This window comes from Danio aesculapii, chromosome 5 (genome assembly GCF_903798145.1).
Source record: "Danio aesculapii chromosome 5, fDanAes4.1, whole genome shotgun sequence".
Taxonomy (NCBI): Eukaryota; Metazoa; Chordata; class Actinopteri; order Cypriniformes; family Danionidae; genus Danio; species Danio aesculapii.
In genome coordinates this window covers 13059603-13085202 of record NC_079439.1, presented here as the reverse complement: position 1 = coordinate 13085202, position 25600 = coordinate 13059603, and the positions used below count along the sequence as shown (strand labels likewise).

At 34.3% G+C, this 25600-nt stretch overlaps 1 protein-coding gene across 1 annotated transcript; it reads left to right on the top strand.

Annotated features, from left to right (window-relative positions):
• Positions 1-961: 961 nt before the first annotated feature.
• On the top strand, positions 962-24337 carry vsig10 (V-set and immunoglobulin domain containing 10). Its single transcript, XM_056457394.1, has 9 exons — positions 962-1238; positions 4572-4868; positions 9839-10144; positions 12553-12837; positions 15277-15555; positions 16050-16163; positions 18883-18895; positions 19015-19157; positions 22919-24337. Exons 1-9 carry the CDS (start codon positions 1187-1189, stop codon positions 23020-23022), a joined length of 1593 nt encoding a protein of 530 aa, XP_056313369.1. The 5' UTR covers positions 962-1186; the 3' UTR covers positions 23023-24337.
• The last annotated feature ends 1263 nt before the right edge of the window (positions 24338-25600 follow it).

The following is a 25600-nucleotide window of genomic DNA, read 5'->3' as shown; positions in this document are numbered from 1 at the left end:
ACCCGGAGGAAACCCACGTGAACAAACCCATCAATTATTTAATTTAAAATGTTATAATAACAGCAAAAACGTACACTTTCAATCATAAGTTAAGATTAAGTTAGTTAAAAATAAAATGTAATTAGATCTTGGAATATATTGTAAGATCATTTATAGATTATTTTGTGATTGTTGGTGGTCAATTACTGATAATGAATGTTTTGATTTTTTAATATAATCGCACAAATAATATTTATTGATTAATTAATTTAGCTTTTTAGTGAGTGTGCAGTTAAATTTGCAGTCAAACTCTTTTGAAGAGTTACATACATTCTAATGTTGCTGCGAAATACATTATTCACTTATTTAAAAATATTAAATTACTAAAAATAAAAACATTAGAACAGGTTAGAAAAATGTCTTACCAGAAAAGGCATTCTCATGCAAGCTAAAGACAGACAAAAAAAAAAATGTAAAAGGAAATTAGCCTACATAAGAAAGTGAGATGTAGTACATGTAACTTTAGCTAGCTCACACGTACAGTTGTTAGCTAGAATTGAGCCAAACTAACAACATTGCTGTTGTTTTATCTCTGCATATGAACTGTATCACACCAGTTTGTTTACGTATTGACATACACTCATATCGACCAGATTAAAAAAGCTTCACGTTAGCTAAACAATATTTTTAACAAGGATGTAACATACCTCTTCGTGGTGTAGCAGCAGAGTTTGGTTAATGATGAAGTTCTGGAAGCTCATAATAATACTGTGCTGCCTCCCCGTAGTGGGTGCATAAGGAACAACAGGGGCGTAAAACTGCCCAGGACGTAAAACTGCTAGAACCGTAGATCTGTCTAGTTCCAAAGCCGCAGTCAACTCGTGCCACCTGTAAAAACCAAAAGTGGTGCGTGTCTCTTTAAGAGAGCAGGTAAAGGGTGTGGTCAAACTACAATTTCAAAGTTTCCGGGAAAAACCGAGTAAACAGGTTGAAGATGGATACGAGACGGACGTAGCAGAAGAAACATTTACGTGATTCCCCAAAAGTCGATCACGGGTTAATCTTAATAATATTTGCATTTATTTATTCATATTATACAAAAAGTGTTTGATGCGTTTTACCGGGAAACAAAAGGAAACTCGATCGAATTATCAAAGGAAAGTGTATTTTATCCCATTATCTATAAGGACTTCCTGACAAGCCAACAATGATAACATCTTTAGTAGTTTTATATCTGCTTCTTCTGTCACATCAAACAGGTGAGTTCGTTGACATGTACATTTATCGTGCTTTCATTTTTGAAGCAGACATCATCCTGTGATATTATGGTACTTTATTATTATTTCCAGATGATTTACAAAAATACTATCATGTCCAAACACTACTGTAGTTTTTAGGTAGTTTTTATATCAATATGTTTTTTACTTTAATCATTCGCAGGATATGAATTATTGATATCAAAATTAAATTCTCACTAGTTAAATGCTAATTCTTCATACCGTGAGTTCAACAACAATAATAACAATGACAATATTTAAAATCAGGAAATGACGACTAGTAAAAGTATTAAAAATGACGTCGTCACTCGGAGAAAGAACAACGTTCTTCATATCAGGAATGAAACTTTTATAAATTAATTGTCACAATATTGGCTGCCATTTAAATTCAGTTGTTGGTATCAAGAATTAAGAGTAGCCCTCAAATTAGCAAAACTGCAAATTAGCTTAAAGCTTCCTTTTGATAGGCCAAGTGAAACCATGGTGCTAAACAATGCTTACATGTGTACCATGATGTTACCATAATACTTTTGTGTTATATATGTGTTATACACTGCTTATCACTCTTTTTGGCTTTTTAAAAAGTGAAACCATGATACTAAACAATGTTTACATGGGAATTGTACCATAATATTACCACAGTACTTCTGTTTAATATTTGAAGTCTTTATATCACTGTACTGATCCAAACACACTGTATTCTTTCTTCCATAGACTGCCATTTAAACTCAGTTGTTGGTATCAGGAATTAGGAAAATCCTGCAAATTAACAAAACTACTAATTAGCTTAAATAGATAAACCGTGATGCTAAACAATGTTTACATGGGAATTCACTGTACTGATCCAAACACACTGCTCTTTCTTCCATAGACTGCCATTTGAATTTAGTTGTTGGTATCAAGAATTGAAAAAATCTTGCCAAACTGCTAATTAGCTCAAAGCTTATTTTTGACAAGCCTTTTTAAAAAGGTAAACCATGGTACTAACTGATTCTGGAATTGTACCATAATATTACCATAGTATTTCTGTTTAATATTTGAAATGTGCATATCACTGTACTCCTCCAAACACACTGCTCTTTCTTCCTATATAGACTTTCATTCAAATTTAGTTGTTGGTATGAAGAATTAAGAGAATCTTGCAAATTAGCAAAACAGCTTATTATTTTAACACTTCTTTTTGATAGGCGATGGTACAATGAGAATTGTACCATATAACCATAACACTTTTGTGTTTTATATTTGAAATGTTCATATCACTGTACTGGCTCCAAACACGCTGTTTTCTTTCTTCCATAGACTGCCGTTCAAATTCAGTTGTTGGTATCAAGAATTAAAAGAATTAAAAACTGCTAATTGTCTTAACTTTTTTTGACAGGCCAAGTGAAACCATGGTGCTATACAATGTTTACATAAGAATTGTACCATAATACTACCATAGTACTTCTGTTTAATATTTGAAATGTTCATATCACTGTAGGCCTACTCCTCCCAACACACTGTTTTCTTTCTTCCTGTATAGACTGTCATTCAAATTCCGTTGTTGGTATCAAGCATTGAGAGTAGCCTGCAAATTAGCAAAACTGCTAATTAAAGCTTATTTTTGATAGGAATTTTTTAAAAGTGAAACCATGGAACTAAACAATGTTTACATGAGAATTGTACCATGATATTACCATTAGTACTTCTGTTTAATATTTGAAATGTTCATATCCCTGTAGTCCTCCAAACACTGTGTTCTTTCTTCCATAGACTGCCATTCAAATTCAGTTGTTGGTATCAAGAATTGAGAGAATCCTGAAAATTAGCAAAACTGCTAATTAGCTTAAGAAGTTTATTTATTTATTGCTTACAAAAAAAAGGAAAACAATGCTTACATATTTTCACGTCAAAGAAACAAATCAATAGAGAATAAAAAAGCCAAAAAAAAAAAAAATGATTCCAAAATCGCATACATTCTTATAGCCTTTTTATTTTAAATGTCTTTTAGGGTTTCGATATAATGCTTAAGATCAATTTTAAACAAATAAATGTTAGGTTTTATCATATATTTTTGTTTGTGTACATGTACTTCCCATATATAATCATTAAATTAATAAACAAATTTTGCTCAAGTTTTATTATTATTGTATGTCAAAAAATATCTTTACAAGAAAACTGCATTTTTAATATTGTAAGTTTAAATATAAGATATTCAACATCAAAACAAAACATTTTGGTATAAGTGCATTCAAAATTACTCCTATAATTGAGAAAAAGTGCACGCAGATTCTATGTCTCTAAAAAAATTTAACAACTTTTTTCCGCTCAATCCACTTAAATAAGGAATTCCAAAAAGATTTGTATTTAGGAAACATTGTGGTTCTGCATAACCTTTTAATGTAAAAGTTATAAATTTTATTGTCTTTAGTTTTTACACCATTGATACTGATTAGAATGAAAAAGATTGCATTCAGTGGACATACTAACAGATAAGAGCTGAACAAGTCCACTAGGAATTGCATCAAATACTATTGCAAATTCTGTCTTAAGACGTCTTTTTGATAGGCTTTTTAAAAAAGTGAAACCATGATACTGAACAGTGGTTTACATGGGAATTGTACCAATATATTTCTTTCTTCTTGTAGACTACCATTCAAATTCAGTTGTTGGTATCGAGAATGGGGTATATGCACTTTTAATTTCAGTCAGCCAGCCCCAGTGCTTCCAGTTAATTGTAATTCCATACAATATCACCACATTTAAGATCTGATTTCTTTAAGAAAACAGTGATCTTCACTGCCTGGCTGAGATGCTATATAAAAAGTGGGTATCAGGTCAAACAAGAAACACTGAATTAAAGCATATTTTTCCATGCCGTGTCTTTAAAATATGGAAATTAATTTTACCCCAGTATTTTCAATGTAATTTCTGCGCTAGCCTGCTGCTAATGAGAGCGTCTGCATTCTCTTTTTACACTTTAACAACCAAATGAATGCTTAAGTTTATTTAACTGAATGTATTATTAGATTACAATATCAATGTTGTAAAAGGAACCTTATAAAATTGAAAATAGTCACATAAAGCTTTCACCTGAAGTTCATCATTGGCTGAAAAACACTGGCTGTGCCCATTGAGAAAATCCTGTAAATTAGCAAAACTGCTAATTAGCTTAAAGCTGCTTGCCATTCTTTTTTAATAGGCTTTACTAAGCAATGTTTAATAGAAATTATAGCGTATTATTATTATTATTATTATCATAGTACTTTTTATATATTTGAAATGTTCATATCACTGTACTACTCCATAACACACTGTTTTTCTTTCTTCCTGTAGTTTCAGAAGAGCAGGTGCAGCAGTTTGTTATAGGAGAAAAGGGCAAAAACACAACACTACAGTGTCTTGACCAGCCTGTAAATGCGTCTTCAGTTCTTTACCAGTGGAAGAAAAATGGAGTTGTTGTCGCAACCCAAAACCCCTCAAACCCGTCGGAGCATCTTGCTATTTCAAAGAATGGCTTTCTAAGGATCAGTGGCCTTCAGGACATCGATGAAGGACTTTATAAATGTGAATCCCAAGCAAAAGGTGGAAGCTCGTGGCAGACTCTCTTAGAAATCCAACTTATAATTGCCGGTATGTAGATCTGTAAATCCTACTAATGTGACAATAAAAAGCTTTGATAGATTGCTCCAGTTTCTGTTAGACTTCAAACTGGTTTTTCTGGTTTAGCTGCTATGCATGAACCTAGAAAACCATCGCCATGTGACTGAGATGCGTAGGATAGCCAACATACATTAGGACTAGCTGAAATTGAAACCACGTTGTAGTCTAGTTCTTATGTGTATTCTCAAAAAACGTTTGAGATAAGAAAGGGTTTTATATTTTTATTAGGAATAGATGCATTGAAACTAAAGATTTACTAAAAATTTACTAAAGATTTATTCTTTATTTATGTATTAATTAAGAAATACCACTGCTTTCCATTGATAATAATAAGAAAAGGTTCTTTAATGCTAAATCACCATATTTAAGTAATTAGATTATAACACTTAAAGGTCCCCTGAAATCTGCATTTTTAAAAAAGTTTTTTTTTAATATATATAATTATTTTTCCGGGTTTTTACCTTTAATTGATAGGACAGTAGAGAGTATTGACAGGAAAGTGTTGGGAACAGAGAGAGGGAAAGGACCGGCATAGGACCAGGAGGCGGGAATCGAACTCGGGTTGCCGCGAGCACTGGAGTACGTGTCGACGCACTAACCATTACACCACTGGCGCCGACGAAATATGCATTTTTATTAGATGTTTGACGTAATCTCAACCGAAACACACAAAGAGAAGGTGGAACATAGTGTAACTCCTCCCCTTTAAAAAAAAACAGCCAATAGTGTTATGTTTTATCACCGCTCTGCCAGTGAGAGCGATTGAGCTCAAGTGCATTAAATAAAAAGCAAATGAGAAGCATCTTGAAGGGGGTGGGGCGTGTCAGATACTAGAGAGCATTTGATTGGTTATGATGTGTTGAGAAACTGCAGTAGGAGGTGACGTAAATAAAACCATTGATCCATTTAGGCTGAAGTGACAAACTACAAGCTTTACATGTATACAGTGGTCCCTCATTATTTGCGGGAGGTATGTTCTAAAAATAACGAAACGTCAAAAATAACGATAAAAATAACGATAGGCGAAATCCGATAGGCGAAACATCTAATTATTATAGATGTTTTAAAGCCTCATTCACATTATAAGCAACTCGCAGCAGCAAAGCGACAAGTGACTGTTCTTTTCAACAAAGAGTGAGGGACTTCCGGCGACCTCTGTCTACGTGAGTGACAGCAACCGGTGGCGACCAGGGGGGCGTGTCGAGCGATGCGACAAAGTGATGTAATGTATATCCAGCCTCAGACTCATGCTGCGTCACAATTCACATACTTAAAAGTATGTACTTTTTTGTGAAGGAAAAATCTAAACTTTTGAGTGTGTAACAAAAGAGTATGCACGTTTTGGGACATACTACTTTCTCATTGACAGATTGTTGTGTTGCTTAGTTATGAGCCCTGTCAATCATCCACACGTCATCCACATTTTCATATTTAATTTTCTACCTTATTGGAGAGCAGCAGCAGCAGGTTAATCTCCCATTCATGAGTTTTTCATGCAGATAAATCTCCTCAGGTCTTTGGATAATTATGCATTCAGACGTTAATGTCCAAACACATCTTTATATAAGTTCAGTGGTTGTTGCAGATGAAATCTAGCACAGAAAACGTGATTTAAATATTTTCCAGTGGGCTAGATATTAATTAACAGTCATTCAAATCTTTACCGAAGCCTCTCTACTTGACGGTTGGTCTCGCACGTCCATCATGTTTGTAGTTTGTTTACACTTTTCACCTGTGTTTGTAGTTCTAATCAAATTCACCTCTAACACGCAAAGTACAGTGGGCAATATCAGCGGTTAGAGTAAGGACGCTTCTACACTTAAAACTTTGACCGGACATAGTAAACCATCCGGGAACCTTTGACATACTCTTTTCAACATACTATGGTTTGGGACATACTAATTCTATTTTCAAATACTATTTAGGATGGATAATATGCGAATTGGGACGCAGCAATACACATGTTTCAGGACACACAATCTAGCACACACAATCTAGGCACGGGCGAACCATATATGGTTAATGATGGATCAGTCTTCTTCTATTTTTTTTCTTGTTTAACGACGACTAACTCCTTAGGAGTATTATCGCCACCTATTGTATTTCACAAATATGGCGATCGAGACCGACCATGCTACATTTGCCATTCATTAGACTGTGAACAGTTTAGGGTTTCCCATTTTAGTCATCATTTCATTATTATATCGTAACAATCATTTTAACATCTGTGCAGTTTTGGTACTCGAATTATGTAAATAAAAATAATAAGTTAAAACACTTTGACTTTATTCACGTATCCACAACGTATCTTATTGTATGTAAACTTGACTTTCAGGAAAAGTTCAAACAATTTCTCAAAAAATCTCTCTCATTATTCTGCTATTAAGCATAACAGAAACAAATTTGATAATCCTAACTTACCTAAAAGAGAAAAAGTTTAGTCACATTAACATCTGACTTTTTTTTTTTTAAATGTTATGTGCCTTTTTATACAGTGTATGTAAATTTCTGGTTTCAACTGTATGGTCCGCCCCTGCCTAGATTGTGTGTGCTAGATTGTGTGTCTTGAAACGTGTGTGGGTCAGCGGGTTTGCAGCTGGATATTATTGGACAAAATTGCGAATCCTTCAACTTTATGCCAATGAAGAGCTACTTTCTTGAGTGACAGACAATAAGAGCACTAGTAGAGCTCACATGATCTTCGTAATGAGAAGTACCTGTGTTTGCAGCAGGTCGCCACGCAGAGCGACAGGCAGCTATAAAGGCGCTGTTAGTGTAAATGAAGCTTAAGGCTGTAAACCCCCTCACTACACACTTTTTACACTTTTCTCAGACAGGCATTAACATTTTCACACGTTTCTCTCTTGTTTAAAACTCTCAAACTTTTGTAGAAAAATAAGTCCAGTATTATAGAATGAAACCAAAGATTAAAACCTGTTGTCAGGCTCTAACATTCATTACTGTCAGCAAAAGGTTCATAAAGCTTTATAACGTTTGTGTGGATAATGTTGGCATCCAGCGTAATGTTCTTTTTCATGCATTCACTGATCCACAAAACTAAACCACACTCCATTTTTAAGGACGTCGCACACCAGATGCACTGTGCACATGACAGTTGGAAATAACACACACCGGATCCGCACATTCACATGTTACTTAAAATTAAATTAAATTAAAATATGAACAGTGTCCCGAGTCGTAGCTGGGCATTGCAGACAGCCATCGTATTGCGGCACCGGTGTGTGTACCCTGATCTAAACATGTTTACAATTGTATAATGCCTGGCACATCGTGTCGCAGCACATCTTGTGCGCGACCCCCTTTACAGTGGTCTTGCTGTGGACAGTTACAACCTTTTTTACATCCTTGTTGAAACTCTCACTGCTAGCAAACGAAGATTTATGTTAATTTGGCAAGCTGAACGCATTCTGTACTGTACTGGAGACATGAAGGAGACTAATTGACAGTGGTCCACTACAGCCAATCAGGATGCAGAACACAATGCGCTGTAAAAAAAATTTAAATCATGCTTGTCAAATAGCACAAAATAATTCTGCGAGGCCCTGAAAGGTGAACCATATTATAGCGAGGGACCACAGTATTAGCAGCTTTACATCTTCTAAACACAAATGTTGTCACTGTTTTGGAGCGCACTAGCTTATAGATATTCTAAAAACAGTACTGATACTAACATCTAAAAAATTATTTAAATTTCATTTGACATTTAAGACTACAATGTCTCTTACAGGAAAACTAAAGGAGTGCAAAATCTCATCTTCGGATCTAAAGCCACTGATAAAAGGCTATATTCTAAACAAATAACAAACAGAATGGGATCACTGCTGAGAAAATAAACTTTTTGAAATTCAGCCAGACATAGGAAGAAGATAATTATGTATTTTTTTTTACCTCAAGACATGATGAGATTGTTGATAGAAGATGCTGCATTGAACACATGAGACTCACACATGAATATTTACTTAAAGGAGAACCACCACCAAAATTTCAATATTGCAAAAGAAACCAAACTGTTAAACATACTATTGTGGAATGCCATATTTTAATGTTATCAGACAACAAGTTTTATCTGGACAGACTTTGAATGAAATATTTTAAATGTGAATCCTTCTAAAATTGTACACTTTTTATCAAAAGTAAACCTTAAAAAACTGTTTTAGAATTTTATCTTATATATTATCATTATTATAATTATTTATGTATTTTACCTTGTGTATTATTTGTTGCTGTTGGTGACTTTTAATTATGAGAATATTTTTTATAACTATAGAAAAGTGGTATTTGTAAAATGTGGTAAACTTGATCTGTTTTTTTTTTTTGCCATGACATAGCAACGAAGCTGAAATGGCAATAAACTCAACATTCTCTCTCTCTTAAGGCTGCAGTAATGATGCTAAAAATTCTGCTTTGTCATTACTGGAATTAATTGGTTATTTATTTAATTAAATAAAAAACAAGCAAAAAATACTTTTGTGATAATATTACATCATTATTTTTACACAATTTAGAATTGAATAAATGCAGAATATGAGAAAATTTTGAATATGTTTTTAATTATTTATTTTTCCCATTTATGCCATTGATTATTTTCTAATAGAAAGAAATTAATAAACTAGAATGAAGTGCTTTTAATTTTGTATTTTAATTTGTGATAATATCCTATTTTATGTAATTATTAAAGTCATAATATGCCAAAGCATTCAAGATGGTGCCTTTTTCATAGTTTTGTTTTTATACTTTTACACACACACACACACACACGCACACACACACACACACACAAGCAGAAATCAACTTCATTTTAAAACAAATTCAAATGAAAAAAATATTATTGTTTCACCTAATATTCAATTAAAAATGGCAGTCTTGAAGATTGTGTTGAAGGTTATTATTAAAGTTTGTGCATTTGTTTTATATTTCAGCTGGTCCCACTGACGTATCACTAGACATAAGTCCAGCGACTCTCTTGAACAATGGAACATTATTTGTCCGTAAAGGTTCGGATGTCAATTTCAGTTGTTCCAGTGAGTCTTACCCATCACAGAACCTGACATGGATGGTTGACAATTTGGCATCGGATAATCCTGAAAGAGAATTTGGAGGCAATTCTCCCCTTGCGTTCTCCATTACAAATATCCAGCCACAAGATCAAGGGATGTACACATGTACATCCCAGAATACACTCTCCAGGAGAACCGCGAACAAGACCCAGGAGCTGCTGGTTTACTGTAAGACAAGTTTCATATTTTTTACAAAAAAAAAGTTGATACCCCTGCTAAATATAAGCAAATAAGGCTGTGAAAAGTGTATTTATTATGTAAAATTTGCATTTTTTTTTACTTAAATTATTAACAGAAAAGCTCTGTTGCTGTTGTTGAAAACAATTAATTACAAACACAACAATGTTTCATCAAATTTAATATCCTTGTTAAATTTATGTGTGCCACAATTATTGGCACCCTTATTAATTAATTCATAATTTATTTATTCATTAAATTTCCTTTAGCTTAGTCTCTATTTCAGAGGTCGCCACAGCGGAATGAACCGCCAACTATTCCAGCATATGTTTTACACAGCGGATGCCCTTCCAGCCTAGTACTGGAAAACACCCATACACACTTATTCACACACACACACACACACACACACATGCACTCATACACTACAGACAATTTAGTTCACCCAATTCACCTATAGCGCATGTTTTTGACTGGGGGAAACCAGAACGCCTGGAGAAAACCCACATGAACACGAGGAGAACATGCAAACTCCGCACAGAAATGCCAACCAGTCCAGCCAGAGACCTTCTTGCTGTGAGGTGACCGTGCCATCCCCCCATGAAATCATACTTGCAAAAAATATCTATTTATTTGTATATTATTTGATTTATTTTTATTAAAACAGCTGTGGTTCTGGTATCTTGCAATAACACGTCCAGCAGTTCTTGTTTTATATTCAAATGAATGCAAATTCTTAAGAGCAAAAACAGAAATAAAAGAAGAATATAAACCAAAATTAGAAAGATAAAGGCTACTGACTATCAAAAGTCACTAAGTATCATCAATAAAGTTCCAGAAAGTGCCAAAAGTGCAAAAAAAAGTCTCTAATCTTTTATGTAAATTATAAGTACATTTTTGCAATGGTAAATGTGTTGTCTCCTGACTCATTCACATGTTGACTGAAAGAACCTGAGAAGTTGACTATAATAACTTTAATAATAATGACTATATATATAGTAGTTTTCCCAGTACTGGGTTTTGGCTGGTAGAGCATCCGCTGCGTAAAACATATGCTGGAATAGTTGGTGGTTCATTCCGCTGTGGTGACCCCAGATAAATAAGGGACTAAGCCAAAGAAAAATGAATGAATGAATAATAATATAAAATTTTTAGCCAAGTGTATACAACAATTCAGCACATGTTCTTTATCGCAATTAAGACAAACACTGCGTCCCAAATGGCACACAATGCACTTATACACAGCATTTATCAACTTACACACTCAACAGCATAGTATATGAATTAAGTGTGTGAAGTGTCCAACAGTGGACACTTATTTTTAACGGTTGAATAAGGAGCATCATCTGGGTATTTAAAGTGCACTTATTCTTTTTAGAATAAAATACAATATTCATTCATTCATTTTCCTTCGGCTTAGTACTTTATTTAGCAGGGGCTGCCGCAACGGAATGAATCACTAACTATTCCGGCATATGTTTTACACAGTGGATGCCCTTCCAGCCACAACCCAGCACTGGGAAACACCCATACACTCTCACTTTGAGCCGACAGTGCTAACCACTGAGCCAACGTGCTGCCCTAAAAAGTACATTTCAGTGTGAATGCACTTTTATAGTATAAAATAGTGCATAAGTATGTTCTACTGTACACTTCAGATGATGTACCATTGGGGATATAACAAAAGGCTTTCTAATTATTCTCTGAATAATTTTGTGAATTTTATTTTCAGTAATTTTTGAATCGGTCATAGTCCCAGTATAGGTGCATTACTTTACCAACGTCTACCACACTTTAAACACATCTGAGAACAATTGGATATGTTATAGGGCGAAAATAAAAGTTATTTTTATTATTATTTTTAGATAATACAGAATCAAAAATAAAGTTAAAAAAAAACTTCATAGTATTATACATCAGTATTAATGACTTGTCTTCTTATTTAACAACCAACACATTTCCAGCTCCACCACATTTTAGGAACATATTGAAAGGTCCCCATACTCCCTGAAATATCTTGTATTTATCAAATCAAATCACTTTTATTGTCACATCATCAGCAGCACGTGTGCTATGATGAGTGAAAAGCTTAGGTGCTGGCTCCAGACATTGCAAAATGCAGACAACATACAACAGCATACAACAACTCCCAAAAAAACAGGACAATGTAAAATTGGCAATGTTGACAACGATATGTACAATGAATGGGTGAATTATGTGAATGGATATCTTTAAATATATAGGTTATGTGTGTGAATGCATCTGTATGGGTGTTTCCCAGTACTGTATAGTGTACTTTTTCTTTGTTTGTAGTTTCTTCAGTTTATCTCAAGACTTTATAGTTAATGTAAAAATGAAATACAGATTTTAATAATCTTTAATAATACTTTTTTTTCCAGATGCTCCAGAAAGGCATCCGGAGTGCAGTTGGGAGTTGGGAATTGAGCCGTCTGTTGTGTTGTTCATATGTAGCTGGTTTGGAGGTTACCCTGTGCCCACTCTGACCTGGCAAGAAGTCCCTAAAAAATCAGGGGTAGCAGAAGGTCCCACAATGAACTTGACGTCCCAGGAGACTGAACGGCTGAATGTCTCCATGAACAGGTCAATCCTGCACGATGGAGATGAAGTGAAGTGTACTGGACATCATGTGACCGGAGTGGAGAAATCCTGCTCCTTTACCCTCAGTAAGGCACTTTTATTCTGTATTACAAAAATGCAGATCATCATTGAAATGTTTGATAAAAGGCACAGTATGTAAGATTTTTTTTATTAATATATATATATATATATAAAAACAAACAAACACTAGAACAGTTATGTATTTTGCTGATCTATGTACTTAAATTATCCCAAATGTTTACAAGAATGTTCAAATTCAAAGCAAATTTTACTAGTGAGATGCATGTGCTGTGTGTTCATGCTAATGATATCACAAACCCTCAATTTTTTAGTTTTGCTTTATAGAAACCAGAGAAAAACAAAATTACTTTAATGTGTTGTGTGTTTCATTAGACTGCATAGAGAAGAGTTATAACTGAATCCTAAAATGTATTTATTATGATAAAACAATGCTGCGTCTTCTCCACCTGATCACTAGTGGAAGAACCGGAAATAGTGGACAGCGGCATAATAAAAGCTCTGCTGTTTTTGTGCCACGCCATGCTCGTCTCTCATTAGCAATGACTTCAGCGCTCTCATTTCTCTAGTAGGATATAATGAAGACCACAACCCCCATGATTCCACACTCGGTCACAGCGTCATCAAACTATGCATTTGTTTGTTGTAAAAACGAGCCCTCTAGTGGTGAAAATGACATACTGTGCCTTTAAGCTGCAAAATATGGTAAATTATGTAATATAATGCAATATATTTATTATTTTGTTCTCATTATCATTTTTTTTGTACAGTTGAAGTCAGAATTATTAGCCATCCTGAATTATTAGCCACCCTGAATTATTAGCCCCCTATTTTTTCCCCCAATTTCTGTTTAACGGAGAGAAGAATTTTTCAACACATTTCTAAACATAATAGTTTTAATTACTCATTTCTAATTGATTTATTTTATCTTTGCCATGATGACAGTAAATAATATTTGACTAGATATTTTTCAAGACACTTCTATACAGCTTAAAGTGACATTTAAAGGCTTAACTAGGTTAATTAGGTTAACTAGGCAGGTTAGGGTAATTAGGCAAGTTTTTGCATAATGATGGTTTGTTCTGTAGACCATCGGAAATAAATATAGCTTAAAGGGGCTAATAATTTTGACCTTAAATGGTTTTTAAAAATTAAAAACTGCTTTTATTCCAGCTGAAATAAAACAAATAAGACTTTCTCCAGAAGAAAAAATATTATCAGGCATACTGTGAAAATTTCTTTGCTCTGTTAAACATCATTCGGGAAATATGAAAAAAAGGGGGGGTTTCCTCCCTTCTTTCAACTGTACATGAGTGCTTCAAAGTTTGGGATCAGGGTTTTTATGTATGTGATAGAATAGAATGAAAAAAAAATAAAAAATTCAGCAATTACATTCACAATGCATTATATAATCATAATTACATAATCAAAGGAAAATCTGCCAATTAGAATCATTTCTGAAGGATCATGGGACTGAGGGGTAATGATAAAAAAAATTTGCTAACAAGAATAAATTAAATTTTACAACATATTACATAAGAAAATAGATAATATTTCACACACATCTTTTTGACAAATAAGTTTAAATATCCCAGAACCAAAACCTTTGGGAATGTTTTTCTAATAAGCACTGTTAGCCAAGATTTTACTTAGTCAATGTTTTTGTGTAATATTGTAGTAATTATGATAAATGATTTATTTGTGCAAATCATTATTTTAATTGATGTGATTACAAATCAAAATATACTTTTCTCCCCTTTCAGCAACTTCTCTTCTTCGATTGCATGTTTTTTGTATGAAGGCCTGTTAGGGTTAGGGTTGATTAACCTGTCAATCATACACAATCCACCAATAGCAAACTTCAAACACCCAATCTAACTCTAATAAACAAAATTAGGTCCCGTCCTAAACTGTTTATTGAAACGAGGTGAAAACTATTGCAACTTCAGTTTTACGTCTAACTAACCCTTGTGTACTGTTCAAATTAACTTTCGCTATGTTGGGGGCTATTTTTGCCCCATTGACTTTCATTATAAAATGACATGTTTTATCTCTTCCCAACCAAAAACTTAAAACCAGCAACAATCAAGAATGCATGATAACATCTCTTTGCAATCAAAAAATGTCATTATAATGGAAGTCAATGGGGCAAAAACAGTCCCCAACATAACGAAAGGGTAGTCAATTTGCCCAGAGTGTATTTTTGAAAACTTTCAAAGCACTTTCCCAAAATATTTGTCAGAATAAGATTTGTGACCAAAAATCATTCCATTTGCTGAAACACAGAGAAAGATGTGGCAAAATTGTGACTCAAAATCACCTCAGAGCAGATAAAAACATCCTCAAAAGCACACAAGGGCTAACAGTAAAAGATCTTTGATACATGTCATGATTATCAGTATATGTTGGGACCCTCTAATGATTTTTTTTATCCTTAAACATAAAAACAACTTAATAAAAGTAATCATATTTCATGTGTCTTCCAGAGATACCGTACCCAACAGGACACCCTCTGGCCACCGCTTTGGAAGGCACCAATATCAACATCAGCTGTACTGAGACCAGCTCTCTACCGCCAGCCAAAACTGTCTGGAAGAAAAATAATGACCTCATCGAAAACAGCTCGAAATATATAGTGCAAGAAAATAGACCCGCATTCACACTCACTATAATTAATGTAACAAAGGCTGATGAAGGAGTCTTCTACTGCTACAGTGAAAACCCCCTGGGTGCAAGAGAGCTGGAAGTGTATCTGAATGTGAAGTGTAAGTCTGAAAATTCCATACATATTTGTTTTATATAATTTTTGCTATTAGAATTCTTTTTTGATAGTACAAATTGTCAGAAAAAAAGTTTAAAAAAGGATTATATTAATTATATTTATACATATATAATTTTTTATTAATAAATATTTATTATTATTGCTTGAAAATGCCATTGTTATGAATGGTGCATCTTAAACATTCTTAAAACAAAATATATTTCACGTCATGGATGACGGCAGATGATTTCAGCTGTTTAAGAATGAGATTTTGTATTTTAAACAATAGCCTACATCAGTGATGCACACTAGCTCTGGACATACTTCAGATGTTAGTGATGCTAAAGCTATGACACCAGTGCATGAATGTGACCAGACCAGATGTTTCTTTGCTCTCTAACACCTCTGCCTTAGTTAAAATATTAGACAACTTTACCCATGTAAAAGCCTTCTGGTTTTAGAAAGTACAGTATGATGTGTATTTTTATTTATTCCCAGCCTCTGCAGGAAATGGAGGAGCCATTGTTGGAATCTTCGTCTCTGTGTTGGTAATGATGATCGGAATTGTTGTCGGTGTGACGGTATATACGAAGAGGGATCGAATTTGCATCGGTTTGTATTTTTACATATACTACTGAAAGACATTGTTTACTTAAAAATGAAAATGTACTCTTTATTGATTCTCCCTCAAGTGGTTTCATTCTTCTGTTCTCACAAACGATGTTACTGGTAGCCATTGACATCCATAGTACCTACGGGTCATGTAATTTCTGAAATGTCATGAAATTTTAAGTTTTTTTCAAAACATTGGGAAGTCCGGGAATTGTATAAGTCAGAATTATTAGCACCCCTTTGATTTATTTATTTTTTTTTTATTTTTAACAGAGCAAGGAATTTTTCACAGTATGTCTGATAATATTTTTTCTTCTGGAGAAAGTCTTATTTGTTTTATTTTGGCTAGAATAAAAGCAGTTGTTAATTTTTTATTAACGATTTTAAGGTCAAAATTATTATCCCCTTTAAGATAATTTTTTTCGACTGTCTACAGAACAAACCATCGTTATACAATAACTTGCCTAATCACCCTAACCTGCCTAGTTAACCTAATTAACCTAGTTAAGCCTTTAAATGTCACTTTAAGCTGTGTAGAAGTGTCTTGAAAAATATCTAGTGAAATATTATTTACTGTCATCATGACAAAGATCAAATAAATCAGTTATTAGAAATGAGTTATTAAAACTATTATGTTTAGAAATGTGTTAAAATTCTTCTCTCTGCTAAACATAAATTGGGGAAAAAATAAACAGGGGGGCTAATAATTCAGGGGGGCTAATAATTCTGACTTCACATACTGTATATAGTTGAAGTCAACATTATTTGCCTTCTTTTTTTTTTTCAAATGTTTCCCAAGTTATGTTTAACAAACCAAGGAAATTTTCACAGTATGTCTAAAAAATATTTTTTCTTCTGGAGAAAGTCTTATTTGTTTTATTTTGGCTAGAATAAAAGCAGTTATTAATTCTTTTAAAAACCATTTTAAGATCAATATTATTAGCCCCTTTAAGCTATATTTTTTTTCGATTGTCTACAGAACAAACCATCGTTATACAATGATTTGCCTAATTACTCTAACTTGCCTAATTAACCTAGTTAAGCCTTTAAATGTCACTTTAAGCTGAATACTAGTATCTTGAAAAATATCTAGTAAAATATAAAGTACCATCATCATGGCAAAGATAAAATAAATCAGTTATTAGAACTTAGTTATTAAAACTATTATGTTTAGAAATGTGATGAAAAAAATCTTCTCTCCAATAAACAAATATTGGGGAAAAAATATTCAGCGTGGCTAATAATTCTGACTTTAAGTGTATTTTTTGTCCAGGTCATGGAATGTCAGAGATTTTTGTTATTGATTTTAAATGTTACTTTCCATTTATTAAAATGTAATTCTTCTATAATGTTTTCTATTGAGTTGTAATGGACCCTTTTCACAAGACATTTAACAGCGTTTAACAGTCATGAGCATCTTAAATCCTTGATCATTTTTAATATTTTGAGTCTGTACAATTACATTTATTTGTATTTATGTATGTATTATATCATTTAATTACAAAAAAGATGACCACTTTAGCGAGGTGTTTCTAATGCGGCGTCTATGGTGCAGGACAGTAAATTTGACGTTGTTCTGTCTTCTGGCTGCTGTTATCAGTCTCACACTATTTTTGTGTTTTTCTGAAAGTCTTGATAACACCATCATTAAGGTTTTCTTTTATTATTTCAGAAAATGGGATTATTAAAAAAATATTTGTTGTTCTCTCCCATTCACTGCACTGCTAAGTTTACCCATCTATGATGACTTCCGTTACCGAGAAAGCCAGAAATGTGAAGAGTTCATTTCTCTCTCTCTTTTTTTTTAAGTGTAGCCTTTCACTGAATGAAATATAGCTATTATTAGGTTGCGAACTAATTATATTTATTAAAGTTTAGACTTTTTTTTATGCTGCTCTACAACCGGTATATAGTCATCTATTTAAAGTCTTAGAATGGTATAAAATAATCATTATTCAATGTGTATAATCTAATCGAGAATCGAGCATTTTGAATTAAAAACAGGCAATTCAATCTCACTTCCAGTCTGTCTTTGTTTCTGGCTTCAGCACGGTGACCTAAATAGATGTGATGTGACAACACACGATTAAAGATATATTATCCTTTTTGCCTGCTCAGTGCTCCTAGGTCATGGAAATTCAGCTTTTTAGTCACACTGTAAAAAAATACTGATTGCCTTAAATTAAGCTGAATCAAACTAACCTTATGTCATTTAAATTGACATGCTATTAAACTGACCTAAAACAGCTTGCGCAAGGAAAGGACATGATTAACTTAGTTTAATAAGTAGCTGTTAACTAAAAACATGTGTTGTCATGACTAAATTCCTTCAATCATTTTAGCATTAGGGCTTAGTCCCTTTATTCATCAGGGGTCGCCACAGCGGAATGAACAGCCAACTTTTCCAGCATATGTTTTACACAGCAGATGCCCTTCCAGCTGCACCCCAGTACTGTGAAACTCATGACTAAATCATCATATAATTTTTAAAGTTTATCGAAAAGTCAGGGAATTGGACATGCGGCTTAGAATTGGAACCCTGATTGTAGTTCCAACATTACAGTTTCCAACATTCTTCAAAATATCTTCTTTTGTGATGAACATAAGAAAGAAACTTCTGTCATTTTCATTTTCAATGAATCTCTTTGATTTCTTGCTAAATAAAAAGTTTTCATGAAGACGCTTTGATTAAAATGTTTTTTGCTTTTTTATTTTTCAGGTTTAGGATTTAGGTGAGTATGAAACTAACTGGAAAACATTACAGCTGGGATATTACAGATTAATATATGTTTCATGACATGTGCTAATAAGTTGGTGTAAAGCTGAAGCATTGTGATCTTTGGTTTTCCAGTCAATTAGATGATGACCGAGCGGGTGTTTTGAGTCTAGTGGACTCGGATGAAGAGGAAATTTTCCATGAGGCTGTTCCTCGACTCCCTCCAGTGACAAACGGACATGCAACCACACTCGTGGAGATCCACAGAATACCGTCCTGTAAGTCCATCAGTTCCTGAATATATTGCATTTCAGACACTTGTCTAACAGTAACTGGAGAAACATACTTGAATAAACTGGGAATTTGTTTTATAATTAAGACGTTAAACATAAGACTTGACTTTAAAGAAATTGTTAAATTGTCGGTTTCATCAGTTTGTTGCATGGTCATATAGAGCTTGAAAATATCATAATTAAAAAAAAGAAATTGAGTTATTGTGAATATTTTGTCTGTGTTAATACAAAAAGCAAATTTATTTTGGCAAATAGATCCTATTTTATTGACATTTTAATGTTTTTCCCTCATTTCCTAAATATATTAAGGAAATGAAATATATTCGAAATACATTTCATGATATAATCATTCCTATTGAAACCCATTAATAGCAAATATTTAATTTTACTTCATTCATTCATTTTCTTTTCGGCTTGGTCTCTTTATTAATCAGGGGTCGCCACAGCGGAATGAACCGCCAATTTATGCAGCGGATGCCCTTCCAGCTGCAACCCAGTACTGGGAAACACCCATACACTCTCGCATTCATTCACACACACACACACATACACTATGGCCAATTTAGCTTATTAAATTCCGTTATAGCGCATGTCTTTGGTCTGTGGGGGAAACTAGAGCACTCTGAGGAAACCCCGGCGAACACGGGGAGAACCACTGAGCCACCGTGCGGCCCAAACTGTAGTTAAAATCCTTAAAAATGAATCACGTTTAAAAGTTATCATCAGTGCTATTGATGGTGATGAAATCTGTGTGAAAGATTATATTTTATGTAAATATATAATGAATAAACAATACATATCCTATGAAAATAATATTAAAATATGAAACTTTTCCAAAATGATTTCTTTCTTCTTTCTCTCTTTTTTTTTTTTTAATAATCATTTTTCTCCTCTATGGAACTGTGTCTACAATTTTGTAATTTATTCACAGGGTTAAAGAAATAGTTTATGCAAGAAAACACAGTAAAACATTAAAGAAGTTTGTTGGGGCCAATAGCCTGGGGTTTGTGTGTCGACATAAAGCAAGTGCTCTCTGTGACCCAAGATTGTTTTATTTAAAGTTTGAAACAATAAATAAGTTGATTTCTTTTATTTTTGCTAAAGGTTCTTAGTGTTCATGAGTGTAAATAATGTTCAGGGGGGGTGTTTTTGCACTTCACAAGATCTCGGTATCATTTGAAGGATATAAATTTTGTTTTGCTTTGTTTTTTTTTTGGACTCTCAAAGCTTAGTTGTTTTTCATGCTTTGAATAACCAAGGACCACAGTTTTACTTTGGTTTTTTCATCGCAAATATATCATACACATAGGTTGCGGCCGAAATCGCCTACTACTTGAGTAGTTTCTGAATTTGTACTGAATTTGAATTTACTATATGACTGTTAGATAAGTACGTTCTATATAGTATGAATAGAAATTTGAATGCACTACATCCGCCATTATGTCATCATCACTTGATCTACCCACGTCAGTTGCATCGCTTCACTCCCATTCATAAATTCTCTCGTGTGGCATCATAGGTAGGGCCAGACGGAATCTGCAGATGTTTTTTGCTATTTCTGCTGAGAATTTTGGTAAATATCTGCAGATTTCTGCGGAATTATTTTGGGAGTATCATAACTAAAACCTTAATATATGAACTAAAAAAATAATATCTTTTAAGCTTTTATTTAATGTTTAAAATGCAAATCCAATTAGATTCACTTTATTTGGTAAATAAAGCAAGTCTCTTATATAATATCTCTATTAAAAGACAGAAAATATTACTGTACAAACTGCATTGTGCATAAATCAGATGAACATTTTCATATTAGTCAATAATATTACTGAAATTAATTTAAAACTGAATAAATATAGATTTACACACATTTACTCAAGTAAATAAACAGAATTAATGATGGGCTAAAAATCTGCGCAAGTCTGTGGAGTTCTGCGCGTGCAGATTCCGTGTGGGCCTAATCATAGGATAGCGTAGCATCCATTAGATACACTTCAGATTCTCACCGGAAGAAGTAGGTCATCCGGGTACTTCACGCATAGTGTTTTTCGATTACTGTGAATTCGGACATACTACTCTGCTTACATACTGTTTTTAATGTACTATATATTATAGAAGTATGTGATTTTAGACGCAGCCATAGTCAAATACACCAATTGCATAACTGCGGACTAACTATGTATACTATATATATTGTCCACCCTATACACAACACCTTAATTTTTCTAACTTTGTAAAACATTCTGTTAGACTATCCAACTTTTAATGACTACAGTAGGATTTTTTTTGTGAAATGAACTCCCTCAGAGAGATATTCAGCACCCTGTTTCTGGAAAAAAGTGTAGAATTTTTTGTCATGTATTAACGAAAAAACTCGTATCTAAGTTATTTATTTATTTGTGGTTTTTATTGTACTTATTTATTATTATTATTTTGTTTTTGTCTTAAAAATAGCCATTGTTGCTGACGTGGCATTAATTAAAAATAAATGATGATATGTTTCTGATTTGGACTAATGTAATAACGTGCACCTTTTGAATAGCTGCTTCAGATCAATAATTACTGTGAGAAGAAGTGCTTTACAAATAAACTTGAATTTAACTTTTATGAATCCAATGAAATGAACTCACTCAATAAGATATTCTGTAAAGTGTTACCAGGAAAAAATGTCAAATTTTTACCATATATTAACATTAAAAATCCTATCTCATTTAGGAATTTTGTTTATTTGTGTTTTTTTTAAAGATTTATTTTTGGCCTTTATTAGATAGGACAGTATTTAGACAGGAAGCGAATTTGGAGAGAGAGAGGGCGGGTAGGGAAATGTCCTCAAGCCGGGATTCGAACTCGGGACGCCCTGACGTGCTACTGCACCATATGTTGACGCGCTAACCACTAGGCTATTGTGCCGACTATTATTATTTTTTTTTATTTTGTTTTTGCCTGGGGCGATGCAGTGGCGCAGTAGGTAGTGCTGTCGCCTCACAGCAAGAAGGTTGCTGGGTCGCTGGTTCGAGCCTTAGCAGGGTCAGTTGGCGGTTCTGTGTGGAGTTTGCATGTTCTCCCTGCGTTCGCGTGGGTTTCTTCCGGTTTCCCCCACAGTCCAAAGACATGTGGTACAGGTGAATTGGGTAGGCTAAAATTGTCTGTAGTGTATGTGTGTGTGAATAAGTTTGTATGTGTTTCCCAGTGTATGTGTTTCCCAGTTGCCCAGATTAATAAAGTGACTAAGCCGAAAAGAAAGTGAACCAATGAATGAATGTTTTTGCCTGGAAAATATCCATTGTTGCTTACATGGATTAATCAAAAATAAATTATGACCTGTATTTTGACTGTAATGTAATAACGTGCACCTTTTAAATGGCTGCTTTGGAACAATAATTACTGTAAAAAGCGCTTTAAAAATACATTTAATTTGAATTTTCATGACTACAAATCAGAATCGGGTTAAGCTAAATGTCCGAAGTGTATATGTGTGAATGGGAGTTTATGGGTGTTTCGCCGTGATGGATTGCAGCTGAAAGGGCTACCGCTGTGTAAAACATATGCTGGATAAGTTGGCGGTTCATTCCGCTGTGGCGACCCCAGATTAATAAAGGGACTAAGCCAAAAAGAAAATTAATGAATGAATACAAATCCCAAAGATATGCTCCGTTCAGACAGATTTAATCTTTGACCTTAATGATGATGAATTGTATTTATCGTACTTTTCTAATTGGCTGAAACTAATGTGTGTGTTGATTTAATAGGTGATCAGGAAGACATTGCAGACAGTACTGAACAGAGCGATCAAACTCATCAAGATCTGACAGAAGCAGGAACACAGACAGCAGACTCACAACCAGCAGTTTAAACCTACACTACACCAATTCCTCAAACAAATTGTGAACTGTGCTAAATTATTTGTTTGTTTGTTTCGTGAGATGATGTTATGTTGTGTGATATTCCAGTGATCTGTGTAAAGTGTAAAGGATTTAAACAAATTTTAGAGAGGCCCTGTTTTTTTATTTTCAGTATTAGGTTTTAATGTAAAGGCCTCAGATGGGAAAATGATAACTTTTACTGCATCACATTACAGTATGTCAGTGAATTGTTACAGAATGAGTTTATTTTTGAATGATTGTTTTCCATAAATATGTATAGGTGAACAAGTCTGGGTCAGATTTCATGTAAAAAATAAAAAATACTGAGATTTTACGAAGGCTATTTTGCACTACTGCAGTTTTCTTTGTTTAGTTTAGTATAGTTCAAATTTGACAGGACAGGGTATTGCAGCACAATTCCCTGAAATAAGTCAAACACACACAAATCAATATTTGACTAATATTTTGTAGAAGAGCATCTCTGAACACACAATACGTCCAACCTTGAGGCGGATGGACTACAGCATCAGAAGACCACACCGGTTGCCACTCCTGTCAGCTAAGAACAAGAAATTGAGGGTACAATTCGCACAGGCTCACCAAAATTGGACAATAGAAGATTGGAAAAACGTTGCCTGGTCTGATGAGTCTCGATTTCTGCTGCGGCATTCGGATGATAGGGTCAGAATTTGGCATCAACAATATGAAAGCATGGATCCATCCTGCCTTGTATCAATGGTTTAGGCTGGTGGTGGTGGTGGTGTAATGGTGTGGGGGATATTTTCTTGGGACTCTTTGGGGCCATTAGTACCAACTGAGCATCATGTCAACGCCACAGCCTACCTGAGTATTGTTGCTGACCATGTTCATCCCTTAATGACCACAGTGTACCCATCTACTGATGGCTACTTTCAGCAGGATAACGCAAGTTTTAAAGCATGAATCATCTCAGACTGGTTTCTAGAACATGACAATGAGTTCACTGTACTCAAATGGCCTCCACAGTCACCAGAACTCAATCCAATAGAGCACCTTTGGGATGTGATGGAACGGGAGATTCGCATCATGGATGTGCAGCCGACAAATCTGCAGCAACTGCGTGATGCTATCATGTCAATATGGACCAAAATCTCTGAGGAATATTTCCAGTACCTTGTTGAATCTATGCCACGAGGGATTAAGGCAGTTCTGAAGGCAAAAGGGGTCCAACTCAGTACTAGTAAGGTGTACTTAATAAAGTGGCCAGTGAGTGTATATGTATGTATGTAAATAAATGTCAAAATAAAATACAAATTAAACATCAAACCTGAATTTTTAATGACAAATTCAGTTCGTTCCACTGAAAAAAAGTGATTGGAAAAAATATTAATGACACAATTATAATGGCCTCATGACGATCATGTTTATGACAGTTTTATGACAAGTTATGTTGACTTGATAGTGTCAAGTTGCCATGACAGACAAGTTATGGAGTATTTAGTTGGCATAAAAACATCAAAAAAATGTCTTCTTTGTATTTTAAGTGGTTTATTTATTAACTAATTTTGAGAGGATCACGTGCTTACGATTGAAAACAGCTGGTCGTGCATTAGCCAATTCATGATTTACCAATCAGACGATTCCTAAGTCACTATAAATACCCTAAGTTCCATAACACAGCCATCTTAATTTTGAAGAATCCCCCTTCCACCCCTACTCCTCCTTTCCTAGATGGGTGGCCCAGTGGTTAGCACTGTTGCCTCACAGCAAGAACATCACTGGTTCTAGTCCTGACCAAGCCAGCCGACGTTTCTGTGCGGAGTTTACACAATTTCCCTGTGCTCGCGTGGGTTTACCCTGGGTCCCCTGGTTTCCTCCCACCGCCCAAAATCTTGCAACTTAAGTTAATTGAATCTAAATCGACACCATAGACATGCTACTAGTAAGTAGTTATCTCTTAAGAGCAATCACTATCTGTGCATTAGCTACTAAGACAGGGGAGTTTTGAGGTCTACCTGAGCTCAAACTCCCCTCTCGCCCTGCAATGGGAGGGAGTCCTGGGCTCGAGGATACTATGAGCTCTCTCCCAGGACAGCATGTCAAACAAGCATTATAATCAATCATCAGCTAAGTGTGAACTCTTGAAAATAACAACTGAGTGAATGACACTTAATGACAGTTGCCATAAGCATGCATAAACTCTCATGTCATGATTATGAACGTCTTATGAACACCCTCTTCAAGGCAAGTGTTACCTTTTCTTTTTTATTTATCAAAACAGCTTGAAATTTAAAGGGACAGATCACCCAAAAAGGATGATTCTGTCATAATTTACTTGTTTTAAACCTTTTTTTTAATGTCTGTCGTACACAAAAGTAGATAGTTTGAAGAAAGTTAGAAACCAGTAACCATTGACTTACATTCATTCATTCATTTTCTTTTCGGCTTAGTCCCTTTATTAATCTGGGGTCGCCACAGCAGAATGAACGCCAACGTATCCAGCATATGTTTTACGCAGTGGATGCCCTTCCAGACGCAACTCATCACTGGGAAGCACCCATACACTCTTGCATTCACACACACACTCAT

What these genes read in the sequence shown, in the direction of transcription:
- vsig10 (XM_056457394.1), top strand. Translation starts at nt 1,187, where the DNA reads ATGATAACATCTTTAGTAGTTTTATATCTGCTTCTTCTGTCACATCAA. An exon ending in TCTTCTGTCACATCAAACAG is followed by an intron (nt 1,239 to 4,571) that starts GTGAGTTCGTTG and finishes TTCTTCCTGTAG; the next exon opens with TTTCAGAAGAGCAGGTGCAG. An exon ending in AGTGTATCTGAATGTGAAGT is followed by an intron (nt 15,556 to 16,049) that starts GTAAGTCTGAAA and finishes ATTTATTCCCAG; the next exon opens with CCTCTGCAGGAAATGGAGGA.